At 39.0% G+C, this 18,458-nt stretch overlaps 1 protein-coding gene across 2 annotated transcripts in view; it reads right to left on the bottom strand.

Annotated features, from left to right (window-relative positions):
* RRM2B (ribonucleotide reductase regulatory TP53 inducible subunit M2B) overlaps positions 1-18,458 on the bottom strand; it is a gene marked incomplete at its 5' end in the record, with an annotated part of 38,449 nt that overhangs the window by 1,743 nt on the left and 18,248 nt on the right. For both annotated transcript variants that reach the window (XM_080693727.1, XM_080693728.1), the window contains 3 exons: positions 5,035-5,148; positions 7,187-7,291; positions 17,062-17,195. In XM_080693727.1, coding sequence (XP_080549853.1) covers positions 5,035-5,148; positions 7,187-7,291; positions 17,062-17,195 — 353 coding nt within the window. The remainder of the gene's footprint in view (positions 1-5,034; positions 5,149-7,186; positions 7,292-17,061; positions 17,196-18,458) is intronic.

Raw genomic sequence — 18,458 nt, 5'->3', positions numbered from 1 at the left:
ACATTCCAAAATAGATTCTTGTGAAGAATACACCACTCTGGATGTGCTAAAACCCACCGGATTGTACTTTTTAAATGGCTGAATTGCAATGCTGTGTGACTTATATATTTTCGTGTGTGTGTACGCACGTGTGTGCTGGGGGGGTAACGGGATTGAACCCATGGACATTCTATCTCCGAACGATCCCCACAGTCCTTTTTATTGGTGCATTGTAGTCACACATCTTAACGGAGTACAAGATGGTGGATGCACACATGCACACACTACCCAGTTAGCCCCCCCAGCTCCCTCCCCCTCCCTCCTTCTCATGTTTGGCTTAGTGATTGACTTTGATATGTTTGTTAATGTACATCGTGAACATTAGAGAATTTCCCTCTTCCCCCTCCCATTTTCTCATGTTGCCGTATTTGCTCATCTCTAGTAGCCCCTTCTGTGTCTAGAGTTCCTCCTATGACCCATTCTCTCCCTAGCTTTCACATATTAGGGAGAGAATCTTGCTTCTTGTTTTTTATTTGAAATGGGATTTCACTAAGCTGCTGAGGCTGGCCTCGAACATTCCATCCTCCTGTCTCAGCCTCCCAAGTACTGGGTTTACAGGTGTGCACCACCATGCCCAGTGATCTTATAACTTATGAAAGCTTTAAATATGTATGTTTTATAAAAGATTATATGATATGTCTAACTGATGCTGAATTATATGAAACTGCCTATCAAAAATTATGTGTCAAAAGCCGGGCGTGGTGGTGCATGCTTGTAATCCCAGAATTTGGGAGGCTAAGACCAGAGGATCGCGGTTCGCAGACAGCCTCAGGTACATAGTGAGGCCCTCCACAACTTAGGGAGACCCTGTTTGAAAATAAAGAATAAAAAAATAGGGCTGGGGGTGTAGCTTGGAGGTTGAATGCCCCTGGGTTCCATCCCCAGACCCGCAAAAAAAAAAAAATTATGTATTAAGAGTGAGTGAAAATTTGATCTATAATATGCAGCTAGACAGTGGAAAGAGCATTATATTCACTAGAATTTAGAACTGAGAACCTTTCAAAAAACTTGAATAAGAGTAATTTATGGCATGAATAAAGAAACCAAGACCAAACTAAATTAAGTAGATTTTTTTAACATACAAAAGAATGCGAATATGTATTGACTAATCTTAAAAGAGAGGCTGAAAACATTATTGTGAATAATTCTTTTTCCAAATTCTTGGGTTCAAAGTTTAGTTCATATGTTTAGATTGTTTTCCTAGTATATACATTTATCCTCTTGAGGACCTCTTTGGAGTTTGATGTACAATAATATTATTGCCATTTAGTTTATATTTTCTTTCTTTTTTTTTTTTCAGTACTGGGGGCTGAACCCAGGCATTCTACCTCTGAGCTACACCCCAAGCCCAATTTTTTTTTTTTTTTTTTGGTGGTACTGGGGTTCCTGGAAGCCCTTCTACCTCTGGGCTACACTCCCAGACCTATTTTCTGTATTTTTGAAACAGGGTCTCTTAAGCCAGCACGGCTGGCCTCGATCCTCCTGCCTCTGCCTCCCAAGCGCAGGGATTACAAGCATGCGCCACCACGCCCGGCTCCAAGCCCAATTTTTTATACTTTGAGACAGAGTCTCACTAAGTTGTAGAGGGCCTCAGAAAGTAGCTGAGGCTGGCTGCAAACCTGAAATCCTCCCGTCTCAGCCTCCCAAATGCATTCCTTCTCTCTCTAAGCACCCCTGCCGTGTGTGTGTGTGTGTGTGTGTGTGTGTGTGTGTGTGTGTGTGTGTGTTGGAACTAAACCCACTTTTGTGTACTCTAAGCATATATTCTACACCACTACACCACACCCCCCCAACCTTTTTATTTTCATATAAAATGATCTCACTTCCAGTTCTAAGTAGAGAGAGCTCTTTGGCAATTTTTTGTGTGTAATTTCTTATTTTATCTCATTAAAATCTAAAAGGCTAGCTGGATGTGGTGGCACATGCCTGTAATCCCAGTACTTGGGAGGCTGAGATAGGAGGATTACAGGTTCAAGATCAGCAGAAAGTAACAAAGGGATCCTATTCCAAAATAAAAATTAAAATAGGGCTGGAGATATCGTTCAGGTAGCTCAAATGTAGAGTGCCTCTGGGTTCAATTCCCAGTATATAAAAAAAAAAAATCTAAGAGATTTGCATGATTTTTACTTTTGCTTTTTGGAATTTATTCAGATAATTTAAGGACCTGTGGTAAAATGAATTTTTAGACTTGTTTAATTTTTCTTCTATAAGAGGAGGCATGTTTTATATATTTACAATCAGCAAGTTTCCAAAGGAAAACTAAATTTGAGGGCCAGTAGTTTTCCCAATAAGCAAGAGAACATGGATGCGAGGTTATGAAAATGTGGTGGTGGTAAATTCACACTGGGTGTGGTGGTGCACACCTGTAATCTAGCACTTGGGAGGCTGCAACAGGAGGATCACAGGTTGGAGGATAGCCTCAGCAGTATTGCAAGACTTTCAACAACCTAGTGAGACCCTGTTTCAAAACAAAAAAAAAGTAAAAATAAGAAAGGCTGGGGGTGTAGCTCAGAGGTAGAAATCCCCTGGGTAAAATCCCCAGTACCACACACACACTAATAGAATAATGAATTCACTTGAATACTTAAATAAGCAAATTCTTGTCCTATAAATAACAATGATGGTAAAAGTTATAAAAAATTGATTCTTTTAACACACAGTTTATAAATTTAAGAGATTATACTAATACAGTTATAGTCTTGATTTCTCTCATTATTTATAAACACAATCTTGCAACTAAAAGAATATAGTTTATATTACAAAAAAAAGCTTTGCCCTACTTGACTCGTTCCTTAAGTACTTTGTGTGTGTGTGTGTGGTACTGGGGATGGAACCCAGGGCTTTTCTACCTCTGGGCTATACTCCCAGATCTCTTTTCTATTTTATTTGGAAACAGGGTCTCACTAAGTTGCTGAGAGCCTCACTACGTAGCTGAGGCTGGCTTTGAACCTGTGCGATCCTCCTGCCTCTGCCTCCCAAGTGCTGGGATTATATGCGTGCGCCATCACACCTGGCTCTTAAGTACTTTTTTGATTATCGCAATATAAACATACTACCAAAAAAGGTAATGATTGTGTGCACTACTGTAGAATTCATAAATCTTATTAAATGTAAATTAAATTTCTATTTTCAAATTAATTAGTCAAAACTTATAATTTCTCAATTATCATGATCAGTACATAGTGGATTTCTGTGACTGTTTCACTTGAGTACACAGTGACCGTTTAGAGTGCGTTTATTCATGTCTCCTACTATCTTAAGTGCTTTAGGTACACCAATTCATCAATAATCATTTCGGTATTATTATTATTTTTATCTTCATTTTATAGATGAAGAATCTGCGACAGAGGTTAAGCAATTTACCAAAGGTCACCTAAACAGAAAGTGAAACTAGGATTCAAACCCAGGTAGTCTGGCTCTAGGCTCCATCTCTGAGTCATGTGAAAGCCACACCTTTTTGTGGAATTTAGGTACATTATCTCTGATTAAACAAAACAACAAAAATAGTTTAGAGAAAACTAAGTTCAAAGAATCAAATTAGGATTGGAATTGTAGCTCCGGGTGGAATACTTGCCTAGCATGAGTAAGACCCAGGGCTTGATATCCAACATCACAAAATAAGTTTTAAAAAAAAGTTAAATTATGACAGTGTCTTTATAACTATCCCCTACTTAAAAGCTATTAACTATCAAATTACAAACATATAAAGATTTACAGGAGGATAAATATATATGTATATTAAATCCAATTACTTGAAAATAATTCTATTAAACAGATATTTACAATCATCATAAAGTCACTTATTGGGCTTATTAATTCTATATTTATCAGATTCCTACTTCTATTTTGAATTTCATTTTAAGTTTCAAAGGATTTCACAAATCCAATTTGTTCATATGAAATCAATCTCTGGCTAGGTATGGTGGCACACATGTATGATCTCAGTACTTAGGAGGCTGTGACAGGAGGATCACAGGTTCGCAGCCAGTCTGAGCTACTTTGAGGCCCTCTACAACTTAGTGAGACCCTGTTTCAAAATAAAGCATTAAAAATAAGTCTGGGGTGTAGCTCGGAGGTGGAATACCCCTAGGTTTTATTCCCAGTAACACAAAAAATAAAAATAAATAAATGGTAAATCTCTGTCATGGACATTTTTTTTTTCGGGTCTGGGGATGGAACCCAGGGGCATTTGACCTCCGAGCTACACCCCCTGCCCTATTTTTTATTCTTTATTTTGAAACCGGGTCTCACTGAGTTGCGGAGGGCCTCACTAAGTAGCGGAGGCTGTCAGTGAACCGTGCTCCAGTCTCAGCCTCCCGAATGCTGGGATTATAAGCATGCGTCACCACGCCCGGCTTGTCAAGGACATTTTAAAAGTAGAACTGTAGCCGGGCGTGGTGGCACACGCTTGTAATCCCAGCGCTTGGGAGGCTGAGACAGGAGGATGGCACAGGTTTGAAGCTAGTCTCAGCTACTGAGTGAGGCTCTCAGCAATTTAGTAAGACCCTGTTCCCAAATAAATGATAAAATACAGCTGGGGGTGTAACCTGGAGGTAGAAAGCCCCTTGGTTCCACCCCTCAGTACCATAAAAAAAATAATAAAATAAAATAAAATAAAATAAAATAAAATAAAATAAAATAAAAGTAGAACTGTGCTGGGCATGGTGGTGCACACTTGTAATCCCAGTACTTGGGGGGCTGAGACAGGAGGAGCTAAGAGACTGGAAGCCAGCCTCAGCTACTAAGCAGCTCAGCAATTTAGTGCAACTCTGTTTCCAAATATAATATAAAATAGGTATGGGAGTATAGCCTGGAGGTAGGAAAATCCTGGGTTCCTCCCCCAGTACCACACACACACACACACACACACACACACACACACACACATACACACACACACCTATATATTACAAATGCTTTCAGTGAAATATATTGTACAGTCCTTACTTAACTGTATCATTTTAACTCATGATAGCATATTTTTAAACACATTACCTTTGAGAATCCAAGTTCTACAAGTAATCTGTCAGCTACAAATTCAATATATTGCTTCATCAAAACACAGTTCATTCCAATGAGACCAACTGGCAAAGCTTCTGTTAAAAACTCCTGTAATGAAACAAAAACAGAATAAAGCACAAACAGAACAATAAATATGTGTTTCCCAAATAGAGAGAGGGTTTGGTTTTATTAATATTCGAAAATACTGATGTGTTCAAAGAAAATACATTCCTCTCAACATAGCAAGTCATGGTCATTAGTTTACAAATAATTGGGTGTTATTAATCATATTTCACATTCTCAAAGGTAAAAATAAATAGAAACCAATTATTAAATTACTGGATCTTTAAAAGTAATATATGGCCAGGCGCACGCTTGTAATCCCCGTGCTTGGGAGGCGGAGACTGGAGGATCGTGCAGGTTCAAAGCCAGCCTCGCTGGCTTAAGAGACCCTGTTTCCAAATAAAATATATAAAATAGGTCTGGGAGTGTAGCCCAGAGATAGAAGGGTTCCATCCCCAGTACCACCAAAAAAAAAAAAAAAAAGTAATATATGTAGGACCTGGATTCATATGTTTTTTCAGTAGAAAAAAGAAGATGCTTTGTTCTAAAATAGTTAGAAATTATTCATCAAAGATAATTATCATAATAAGCATGACTATGGATTAAAAAATGGAGCTGGGAATGCTGGCACATGTCTGTAATCCCTCTGGGAGGCTGACACAAGAGGGTTGAAGGGATTCAAGGCCAGCATCAGGCAGCTTGGCAAGACCCAGTTTTGAAATAAAAAAATAAAAGGGGGGTGAGGATGTAGCTCAGAGGTAAATGCCTCTGGATTCAATCCAAAGAAAGGGATGGAGGAAAGGAAGGAGAAAGAAAAAAAGTTGAGAAGGAGAAAACTCAATATAACAAAAAATTTGCGGGGGGAAAAAAGGATATGGATTAGAGGATTGGGAGATAAACTGAATTCCAACTATATGAAAGACAGTGATAAGGCATTAATAGAGGAAAAATAAAAACATATTAACCACTTGGAATTAGTTCTCAAAATGATTAAAGATACACAACTGCATGCTTTCCTGCCCCTCAATATGAAGGCCCTGCCTGTTAAAATATGCAGAAGTTTTTTTGTTTTTGTTTTTTTGTTTTGTTTTTCGCAGTAATGGGGATCAAACTCAGGGGCATTCTATCTCTGAGCTACACCCCCAGCCCTATTTTTTATTCCTTATTTTGAAACAGAGTCTTACCAAATTGCGGAGGCCTCACTCAGTAGCTGAGGCTGGCTGTGAACCTGCGATCCTCCTGTCTCAGCCTCCCAAGTACTGGGATTACAAGTGTGCACTGCCATGCCTGGCTGTAAATATGGCTTTATACCCAGATAAGAGCTCTACCACTAAGCCACATCACCAGCTCATTTTAAATTTTAGTTTGATGTAGGGTCTGGCTAAGTTGCCCAGGCTGGCCTTGAGCTTGTGTAGAATAGTTAAAAACACAACCTACGTGGAGCATGTAGATTTCTAGTCAGAAATTTTTATATACCATGAGTCAAGTTTTACCATTCGATAATTTGTTTACTTTTTCATTCTGTAGACATTTAGTCATGTTTCAAGCTAGATACTCTTAGAAAGGCTACTGAGAACATAAAACAATCAAGTAAATATGACTTCCCTCCAGTAGCTAGGAGTCTAAAAATATGAAGCTAAACAATTAAAATAGTTTGTCAAATATAATTAATATTATAGTTGGATACCGCAGCACATGCCTGTAGTATTAGCTACCAGGGGGCTGAGGTGGGAAGCTCACTTGATTCAGGAGTTCAAGGCCAGCTTGGTATAGGATAGCAAAACCCAGTCTCAAAAGTAATAAATAGCCAGGCGTGGTGGCGCACGCTTGTAATCCCAGCTTTCAGGAGGCTGAGACCGTAGGACTGCAGTTTGCCGACAGCCTCAGCTACTTAGTGAGGCCCTCCACAACCTGGTGAGACCCTGTATTTGTAAAGAATACAAAATAGGGCAGTGGGTGTAGCTCGGAGGTCGAATGCCCCTGGGTTCCATCCCCAGTACCACGAAATAAAATAAAATAAACATAAATATTAGTAATATAATAATGGTACAAACATTAAAAAGAGCTATGCTAACCTGCTTACCTGCTCAATTTTGACAGCGTTCACAATGATCTCCCTGACCCTGTCTTCTGAAGGTTTATTTACTAAGTACTTAAACATCAGGCAAGCAAAGTCACAATGAAGTCCCTAAAATAGAAGATAAATGTCATTATCAAAGAACTTTAGTCAGTGATCTGCACACAGTGATGTGTCAAGCACTGTATACAGTACACAGGTTCTAAGAATGCAACATGGGATTTCTGAGCAATGAAAGAGGGATAACAGGGCCAGGAACTTAATTCCTTCCCTTTAAATCTCATTACATGCCAATTCAATGACTTAAAATAAAAAAACAATGCCAGCAAATCTTAGTTTACTAACATGGAAGAAGAAATTAATTTAAAGACAAACAAAACAAACAAACAAACCATGCAACTAGAAGCATTTTGGAAAGGAAACTAAAGCAAGAAGGGCTGAAATTAAAATTCATTAATTTAAGTGTCAGGAAAGGCTGATTGAAAAATGGTAAGTAGCATTTAAAGAAAAGATGAAACTCTAAGAGACTTCAAAAGACAACGTTTATGTTAAATAGGAATAGTTCAAGATAAAAATAAATGGCGACTGAAGGATGATGAGTACCATCTGAAGCTGAAAAAGGAGACATGACTTTGCAGTTAACTTAACCAAGGAAAATAAACTTATGAAACACCCTTGAGGACAAAATGACTATCCAAACCCAGTAAGTATTATAAAATTGTAAGTACCTGGAGGGCATAATAAGGAGATTCGCAACCAATATTATAAAAACACAGATTATGGCACAAAACTGAAAATTAAAAGAAAAACAGAAGAAACTTTTCACAAATTCAAAACAAAAATAGAAAGAGAGCCAGGTGTTGCGGCGCATGCTTGTAATCCCAGTTCTTAGAAGGCTGCGACAGGATGATCACAGCCTTTGAGACCAGCCTCAGTAACTTAGTGAGACCTTCAACAACTTAGGAAGACCCCTTTCAAAATAAAATGTAAAAAAAGGTTGGGAGTGTAGCTCAGAAACAGAACACCCCTGGGTTCAATCCCAGGGAAGGAAGCAGGGGAGGGAGGGAGGGAGAATGGTAGAATTCCCACAATATTAAAATTTATAGACTGAAACCAAGGTAGAATCAGTGAATATTTTTAAACAAGGAAAAAGAAATACTTTAAACAAGGAAAAAGAAATACTTTTGCAAGCCACCAAAGAAAAAGAAGGGAAATAAATAACATACACTTTAAAGTATTACAAATCTGAGTTGCTTAAATCTTTCTAAAGGAATTAACAAAAACACAAGGGCAATTCAAAGATAAGACCTTCAAATAAAAGATAACTCTTTCTCAGAAGCAAAGAAAAAAAACTCTTTGGACAATTAATCTTTAAAAATTACTAGTAAAATATTTTTTTATGCAGACTTGACGCCAGTAGATAATTCAAATTACCAAAAACTGAATATCAAATAAACTATGAAAGATGTTAAAGGTTGTTAAATTGGCAGCTAGCTATTACTGGACCAGTATATCAAACACAGACGCTCATAAGTAACATTAATTTTGAGGTTTAAAGCAATTACAATAGATTGTTTTTAGTTCAAAAACTAACCAGGGGCCAGGGCTGGCGACACAGCCTGTAATTCCGATACTTGGAAGGCTGAGACAGGAAGATCACAGATTGGAGAGCAGCCTCAGCAACCTAGGGAGACTTTGTTTCAAAATGAAAACTAGAAGCTGGGTGTGGTGGGCACAAATCTGTAATCCCAGCATTTGGGAGGATGAGACAGGAGGATCTGGGTGTGCAGGTAGCCTCAGCTACTTAGTGAGACCCTGTTTCAAAATAAAGAATAAAAATAGGTCTGGGGGTACAGCTCGGGGAATGCCCTAGGTTCCACCCCCCCCACCAAAAAAAAAATCAAAATCAAAATTAGAATAGGGTTGTAGGGTTGGGGGTGTAGAATGTTCTTGGGTCCAATATACACACACAAACACACACACACCCAAACCTCCCTAATATGGAAGGATAAATAAGCAGGCCCTTCCAAGAACACTAAAAAGAGAAGTTTTGAGATTAATTGAAATAACTTGTTATGGCATGAAATTTGAGAAATAAATCAAGGAGGCAGGAATAGTAGCCATGAAACAAATTTTAGTTTAATAAAATCTTAATATATAATAAAGTCAGCAGAAGTTAGATGGATTATTTAATAAAGAGAATTGGAAAAACTTCCCAAGGGCTAACTCAAACTAAGTTAAATTCTAACTTACTCTAATTACTATATTGTATTTATATAAAATTCCATACTTATAATAAGAAAATTCCAATCTAGTTAGAGTTAAAAGCCATGAAGAAAATATGCATTACCATTTATCTCTGGAAGTAGATCATAAATTTAACATATTATATGTTAACAGAACAACAAAATTTACAAGCTAAGAACAAGATAATATTTTTTAAAAATACAACAAAATTTATATTTTTTTATATTCATGCAATGAACATAACAAATTCAACAAGTGTTCACTTGTTGAAAGACTCCAATCCATCAATGTACATTGAGAATTGAGAATACATATACCCATGAACAGAGAAACATGAACCCTTCCTTCAAGGATAATAAACAACCATACAAATAACCTTTATATTTTAAAAGCACTCGTAGTCAAATTAGGAAAATACCAATATCAAAACAGAAATAAAGGCAAAATATAAGAATAAATAACTACAAAAACCACAAACAACTAATTTAATTTTGAAAAAAGTTCAATCTAAATAATATCAAATACAAATAAAACCAATGAGACAATGATTAACCCTATCAAATTTGTCAAATATTTAGCAAAATAACTCAAATTCTGATGATATGGTAAGAAAATATTCACACATTGATAATTGGAACTGAAAATGCCTATAAAATTTCTAGAAAGAAATGTGAAGACAAGTATGAATGGTCTTATAACCTGCTAATTCTACTATTTGTGGTTTGTTTTAAAGAAATAATATAAAGTTAGGACAAAGTTTACATACCAAGTATCCATTTTGTTATAGCAAAATAAACAAATGAGTCGGGCGTGGTGGTGCACGCTTGTAATGCCCGCGCTTGGGAGGCTGAGACAGGAGGATCGCACAGGTTCGAAGCCAGCCTCAGCTACTTAGTGAGGCTCTCAGCAACTTAGTGAGACCCTGTTTCCAAATAAAATAGAAAATGGGTCTGGGAGTATAGCCTGGAGGTAGAAAGCCTTTGGGTTCTAACCCCAGTACCACCAAAAAATAATAATAATAAATTAAAAAATAATAATAAACAAATGAAAACTTAAATTTCTTTTCTTTTCTTTTCTTTTTTTTTTGGTGGTACTGGGGATGGAACCCAGGGGCATACTACCTCTGAGCTATACCCCTGGTCCTACTTTTTAGTCTTTTTTTATTTTTTGAAACAGGGTCTCACTGAGTTGCGAAGGGCCCTGCTAAGTAGCTGAGGCTGTCTGCCAACCAAGGTGGTCTCTGCCTCCTGAATGCTGGGATTACAAGCTTGCACCACCATGCCCAGCTCTTAAATTTCTAATTATAGTAAAATAAATTATACATTAATTAGAATATTATATATCTAACAAAACTGTTTTTTTAAATACTTAATAACATAAAAAATGCTCACAATGGCCGGGCGTGGAGGCGCACGCTTGTAATCCCCGTGCTTGGGAGGTGGAGACAAGGAAGAACGCACAGGTTTAAAGCCAGCCTCACTGGCTTAAGAGACCCTATTTCCAAATAAAAATATAAAATAGGTCTGGGAATATAGTTTGAAGGTAGAAGGGTTCCATCCCCAGTACCACCAAAAAAAAAAAAAAAATGCTCACAATATTTTGCCAACTGGAAAAAGAACAAAGAACTAATGAAAATATAAATTATAAAATGTGTGTATACACACACACACACACACACACACACACACACACACACACACACAGGATGGTTTGCATATAAAATATCCCCTGGAAGAGTTCATGTATAGTAAATGTTCAGAGGTGATATAACTGAATCATGAGGGTTTTAATCTCACCAGTGGATAAATCCATTAATAGGTTTATTGGGGCCGGAGCACACAGGTCACTGGGAGCGTCCCTCGACTCTGCCCTCTTTCTCTGCTTCCTGCTGCCATGCCCTGAGCTCGGCAGATGTGACCCAACTAACATGGACCGAAAGCTCTGAAACCTCTAGAACTATAAACAGATAAATCTTCCTTCTTTCAGGGCATTGAAACCTGAGACATTCTATCTCTGAGCTACACCCCTAGTCCCTTTTTAAAATTTTTTTATTTTGAGAGCCGGGTGTGGTGGCACACATTTGTAATCCCAGCCTTTGGGAGGCTGAGACAGGAGGATCACAGTTCAAGGACAGCCTCAGCTAATACTCAGTGAGGCCCTTTGCAACTCAGTGAGACCCTGTTTCAAAATAAAGAATAAAAGCCGGGTGTGGTGGCGCATGCTTATAATCCCCGCTTGGGAGGTGAAGACAGGAGGATCGTGCAGGTTCGAAGCCAGCCGCGCTGGCTTAAGAGACCCTGTTTCCATAAAAACATATTAAAATAGGTCTGGGAGTTTAGCCTGGAAGTAGAAGGGTTTCCAGGAACCCAAGTACCACCAAAGAAATAAAGAAATAAGGAAATAAGGAAAGAAAGAAAGAAAGAAAGAAAGAAAGAAAGAAAGAAAGAAAGAAAGAAAGAAAGAAAGAATTAAAAATAGGTCTTGGGGTAGCCTGGAGGTAGAATGCCCCTGGGTTTCATACCCAGTACCGTTAAAAAAAGAAAAATTATTTTGAAACCAGGTCAAACTAAGTGGCAGAGGGTTTCACTAAGTTGCAGAGGGCCTCACAAAGTAGCTGAGGCTGGCCTCAAACTTGTGATCCTCCTGTCTCAGCCTCCCAAGTACTGGGATGACAAGCATGTGCCACCATGCCTGGCTATATTCCTTCTTCTAAGTTATGATTTTCAGGTATTTTGGATCATAGCAGCAAGAGTGCTTACTGAAACATTACCTAAATTTAAATGCATTAAAAAAAGCCAGGCATGGCTGGGTGCATCTGATATCCTAGTACTGGTCATGCTGAGACAGGAGGATCACAGGATCAAGGCCAACCTCAGCAACTTAACAAGAACCTCAGCAATTTAACAAGGCCCTCAACAACTCTTCAAAACCCTACTTCAAAGTGAAAAATAAAAGGAATTGACGGTAAACGCAGAGATAGAGTGCCCTGGGGTTTTTTTGTTTTGTTTTGCTTTGTTTTTTGTGGTACTGGGAAGGAAATCCAGGGGCATTCTATCTCCAAGCTATACCCGCAGCCCTATTTTTTAGTCTTTATTTTGAAACAGGGTCTCACTGAGTTGCAAAGGGCCTCACTAAGTAGCTGAGGCTGTCCGCGAACTGCAATCCTCCTCTCTCAGCCTCCCAAGTGCTGGGATTACAAGTGTGTGCCACCGTGCCTGGCTGAGTGTCTTGGGTTTAATCCCTAGTACTAAAATACAGTAAATGTAGAAAAGTCTAGAAAGAAATATCATAATAGAGTATCGCTGTGTGAGTGACTTTTCATTTTCTAAATTCTACATAATAATCATATATGGCATTTATAAAAAAAATTTTCAGGAATTTGAAGAGATTAACAAAAAGTAATTTCATGAAGACTTCCGGGAAGATGGCGACCGAGAAAAGCGGGGCTTAAGAGCTCCGCTAACAACAAATCTCCATTACCACAAAATCAGCGCCTTTCATAGCCAGAAAACACCATCACCAGTGAAACAAAAAATCACCAGGCTCCAGAGAGAAAGCGGACTGAGAACAGAGCCACAGAGGAGATACACCGGCCTTGCGCCCGAGGACGCGGCAGACGCGGAAGAAGCGCCATACTGCCTGCGGCAGCGGCGAATTCACCAGACGGCCACAGCAAGCTGAGGTGAGCCACTGTGGAACAGCTAGGAGAGATTTCTCCGCGCAGAGAGCATCTACAGCTCCCAGTGGCCGAGCTCAGCACACGCTGCAGGGATTCAGAGTAGAAATCAAAATCAAAAAGAAAAACGCCAGCCCCACAGCCGAGGGCGTAGCAGCGGCGCCATATTGCTACCGGCGGCAGCAGCAGCGAATTCAGCGAGGCCAGTACAGCTACATCTGCGTACTCAAGAACAGTGAGTCAAATTGCGGGCCACAGAGGAGAAATCCCTGGGACTTGACCCAGTGGGGAAGGGGCGGTGGCCGAGATATCACACCATAGGAGAACGTGCAACCTGGCACCCCCCACAGTCTAAAGCAGCCTCTATCGACTCTCTGGGTCGGAGACTCTGTGATAAAACCCAGTAAAGTAGTAGTGGGGTCTGAGATACTACTGACTCGAGATCCAGAACACCTTAAGTGAAGTCATAGTGACCCAAGGGAAGAACCCAGAGAAGGCACAAACATCCAAAATCATGGGAAAGAGGAATAATACTGGAGCAATTAATGCACACAACCCCACAACATCAGAACCCGATAAAACAGAAAATCAGAGATTTCTAGAAGATCAAATCAGGAAAATAACTGTAGAAATAATAGAGGTGCTTCGAAAAGAACTCAGAGAGAGCCAAAAAGAGATAAAGGATGCAATTAATGAAGTAAAGGCCTCAATTCAAAGCACAAACAACCGATTAGAACACATGGAGAACAGAATCTCACTCTTAGAAGATAAGCAATCCAAAAATGAAATCATAGTTTCTAATCTAGAAAAAAATATCCGACAGCAGGAATCTGATATTGAAGAAATAATGGGCCCATTTTAAGAGAGCTAACCTAAGAATTATTGGAATAGAGGAGGGAAAAGAAAGTGAAACCAAAGGGATCAACAATCTCTTCAAGGAAGTAATAGCAGAAAATTTTCCAAACATAGAGCAAGAGGTTGATACAAAGGTCCAGGAAACTTATAGAACTCCCTTTAGACAGGATCGGAGAAGAGGATCCCCACGCCACATAATTGTCAAAATGACCAATGTGGAAGCCAAGCACAGAATCTTAAAGGCAACAAAAGCAAAGGGCCAAGTGACATTCAGAGGCAAACCAATTAGAATCACTCCAGACTTCCCAAACCAAGTTATGAGAGACAGAAGGGCTTGGAGTAACATATTCCAAACTCTGAAAGATAACAACTTCCAGCCAAAAATTTCCTACCCAGCAAAACTTTCTATCAAATTAGATGGAGAAATAAGAAGCTTCCATGACAAACAGAAACTGAAGGAATTTATGTCTTCAAAACCAGCACTAGAGAAAATACTCAAAGAGATTAACTACAAAGAAGAAATAGGTAACACACTCCAGAACTTGAGAAACAAGATTTTCCATCCAACAGACAACTAAGATTGGTTATCTGTGGAGATTCATTATTTATGTTAGTCTTTTACCTAACTCAAAAGGGTATTGTTTGCCTTTATTGTTGTTAATTTCTAGGATTCCTAGTTGGAATATTAATATACCTTCAGATATAGCATTTGGAAATATTTTATCCCATTCTATTTGTAACTGTTAACTCTGTTTACATTGTCTTTGGATATACAATTTTTTTTTTTTTTTTAGGGAGTTTGTATACTCCTCTGTTGCCTGTGCCATTGAAATCATATCCAAGAAATCACTGCCAATTTCAATGTTGTGAGGTTTAATGACCCAGATTTTCTCCTAAAAGTTTATAGTCTTAAGATTTATATTTAGGTCTATTATCTATTTTGAGTTAATATTTGTATATGGGATTAGGTAAGGGTCCAATTTTATTCTTTTCCATGTAATTATTATTTTTTAACAATATTTAGTTAAAAGATTTTTATTTCCACCACCAAATGTTCGTGGAAACCTTGTCAAAAATAACTTGACAATATAGGGAAGAATTTAGCTCTAGGCTTTTATTTAACTCCAATGGTTTATATATCTGCCTTTAGAATAGTATTACACTATTTCAATTATTGTAGCTTTATATGGTTTGAAATCAGAAAATATATATCTTCTAGCTTTGTTCTTTTTCAAGATTGTTTTGGGTACCTAGAGTCCATATTCCATATTAGGATAGATTTTTTCTGAAAAATAAATATATAAATATATGATAGTTTCACCTAAAAAAAAATAGAAAAAAATATTCTCTGGTAAGAAAGAAAGCAAAAAGAAATATTGAAATGTTATCTTTAAGTCATCAAAAGCTTGGTATCAGACAAATGAAACTGTTATGTGAGATTATCATTTTTAATTTTGGATAATTTGCTATAATACTAGATGTCAACCACTAAGCCAAGCATGGGAAGGAGGGGTTGGGAGGGAATGGGGTGGGGATCGGGTGGGGGCTGACTGGGCGATGTGTGCATGTATGTCTACAAAAGTTTGTATCCCACTATGATGTATGAATACAGTGCACCAATAAAATAAATTAAAAAAAAGAAATAAAAAAAATTTAAAAAAAAAAAAATTTCATGACGTATTTTATGGTGCTTAAAAATACTTTCACAGCCGGGTGTGGTGGCGCACGCTTGTAATCCCCGCGCTTGGGAGGCAGAGACAGGAGGATCGCGCAGGTTCGAAGCCAGCCGCTTGCACTGGCTTAGGAGACCCTGTTTTCAAATAAAAATGTAAAAATAGGTCTGGGAGTGTAGCCCGGAGGTAGAAGGGCTTCCAGGAACCCCAGTACCACCAAAAAAAAAAAAAAAATACTTTCACATATGTTGTTTCACTCTATTTTAACAAAACTCTATTAAGGTTTGTAGCTAAAGAAACTGAGGCTAAGAGAAAGTAATTTGACAACGTGGCTGAAAAATAACACAAGAAGACAAAATTATTATAGTCGATAAATGTGAACTGAAAGCTATAATGGGCTAAACACTGATACCAAAAGGATAAATAGAAAACAAAGTCTGTAAGCTAAGGAGCTCGTGTTATGATAACCGCATGTTATAGGTTATAAGACAGAGGGACAGGTTTAGAGTTCACAAGTATAAAGGACAGAGTGATCAATTTTCCCTCACTGGGTCAGGAAAGTTTTAAGTTGCTTCCTGTGAGAAGATATCTACAGGTGAAAACAAAGAGTGGTAGGAAAACGGGAAGGGCATTGCAGACAGAGGGAGACAAGACAATTATGATTGGATGTGGCTAAAAAGGAAAAGAAACAATTGTAATGGCCCCAGATGTCAAGTTAGATAATTGGGGAAAAAATGTGGTGACAGTCATTGAAAGAGGGGAAACAGAAGACAGAACAAGTTTTAGGAGGAAGATGACAAATTTGATTTCTAAAATACTAGATTTGAAATACTTGTGGAGCCTCTCAGGAGAAAACATCTAACATGCACTTGAATTTATGGGTTTGGAGCTCAGCAAGACTGTGTGAGATAAAGATAACATTTTGGAAGTCAGGAGTATTTAGATGGTAGCTGATACCATGTGAATAAATAAGATTAGCCCAAGCCGGGCGTGGTGGTGCACGTGCTTGTAATCCCAGCTTTTGGGAGGCCGAGACAGGAGGATCACGTAGGTTTGGAGCCAGCCTCAGCTACTTAGTGAGGTTCTCAGCAACTTAGTGAGACCCTGTTTCCAAATAAAGTATAAAAAATAGGGCTGAGGGTGTAGCTCGGAGGTAGAATGTCCCTGGATTCCATCTCAGTACCACCCACACACACACAAAGGAGCATACTGATATTTAAGAATGAGCAGCAACTAAGGAGGGATGATGGTAAAAGACACAGGAGATGAATGCGAGTCTTACAAGCCAAGGAAAAAGTGACTTCCTATCTCCTTTTAATTACCAGGATATTTGTGTCACCATAAGCATTTCCCAGAGGAAAGAAAAAAAAAATCAATGAATACCACATATGAGCACAAATATATAACTGGACAAGCACCTCAAACCTTACTTCATCTCTGCTGATCAGTTCATTGGAGAAAGTGAGTCCAGGCATGAGGCCTCTCTTCTTCAGCCAGAATATAGCCGCAAAAGATCCTGAGAAGAAAATTCCCTCTACAGAAGCAAAGGCCACCACTCTTTCTCCTGGAAAACATAAAATAGTTTCACTTTTGGAACACTACATACTGCAGACATTTGCATATTTATATTTTTTTATAATACCATAACTATTTTGCCAAGAAATAAAAGAAACAAGTTAGTACCATGGCCAAGAGTCTTTCAGAGGAGGAAATTTTCTGCCCCTACGCACTAGGACAGAAAGGAGTGTCTTTTTTTTTTTTTTTTTTTTTTTTTTACTGGGGGTGGAACCCAGAGGCTTTCTACTTCTGGGCTACACTCCCAGACCATTTTATATTTTATTTGGAAACAGGGTCTCACTAAGTTGCTGAGAGCCTCACTAAGTAGCTGAGGCTGGCTTCGAACCTACGTGATCCTCCTGTCTCAGCCTCCCAAGCGTACGCTACCAACGCCCGGCTAAGGAGTGTCTATTTCAAATTCTCTGTCAAACAATGAACTGCAGATTTTGGTGTCTAGACAAGGGATGGCCTTAATACTCAAAAAAAGAAGTGATTTACCTATAAGTCACTGGTGCTTGTGAATGCAGGTACACAAGTTTGAGTAGGTATATGAGTGTGTATTTATGTGAAAAGAAAGACTTTATGACAATGTCTTCCTCTGGGAGGAAGGGAATGTGCTGAAGTTAGTATTTTTAGCAATCTATGATACCTTACAGATGAACTACAAACATTTCAAAGACATTGCCATGCACGTGCAATTAAAAACACTAGATGAGACTTCCGGGAAGATGGCGACCGAGAAAAGCGGGGCTTAAGAGCCCCGCTAACAACAAACCTCCATTACCACAAAATCGGCGCCTTTCATAGCCAGAAAACACCATCACCAGTGAAACAAAAAATCACCAGGCTCCAGAGAGAAAGCGGACTGAGAACAGAGCCACAGAGGAGATAACCGGCCTATCGCCGAGGACGCGGCAGACGCGGCGGCAGCAGCGCCATACTGCCGGCGAATTCACGGGACGGCTACAGCAAGCCGAGGTGAGCCACTGCGGAACAGCCAGGCGGGATTTCTCCGCGCAGAGAGCATCTAAAGTTCCCAGTGGCCGAGCTCAGCACATGCTGCAGGGATTCAGAGTGGAAACCAAAACCAAGAAGAAAAAACCAGCCCCACAGCCGAGGGCGTAGCAGCGGCGCCATATTGCCACCGGCAGCAGCAGCACCGAATCCAGAGAGGCCAATACAGCTACATCTGTGTACTCAAGAACAGTGAGTCAAATTGCGGGCCACAGAGGAGAAATCCCAGTACTGTACTCCCTGGGACTTGACCCAG

The sequence above is a fragment of the Muscardinus avellanarius genome (genome assembly GCF_963383645.1).
Source record: "Muscardinus avellanarius genome assembly, chromosome: 4".
Lineage (NCBI taxonomy): Eukaryota > Metazoa > Chordata > Mammalia > Rodentia > Gliridae > Muscardinus > Muscardinus avellanarius.
This window is presented reverse-complemented; position numbering and strand designations above follow the sequence as displayed.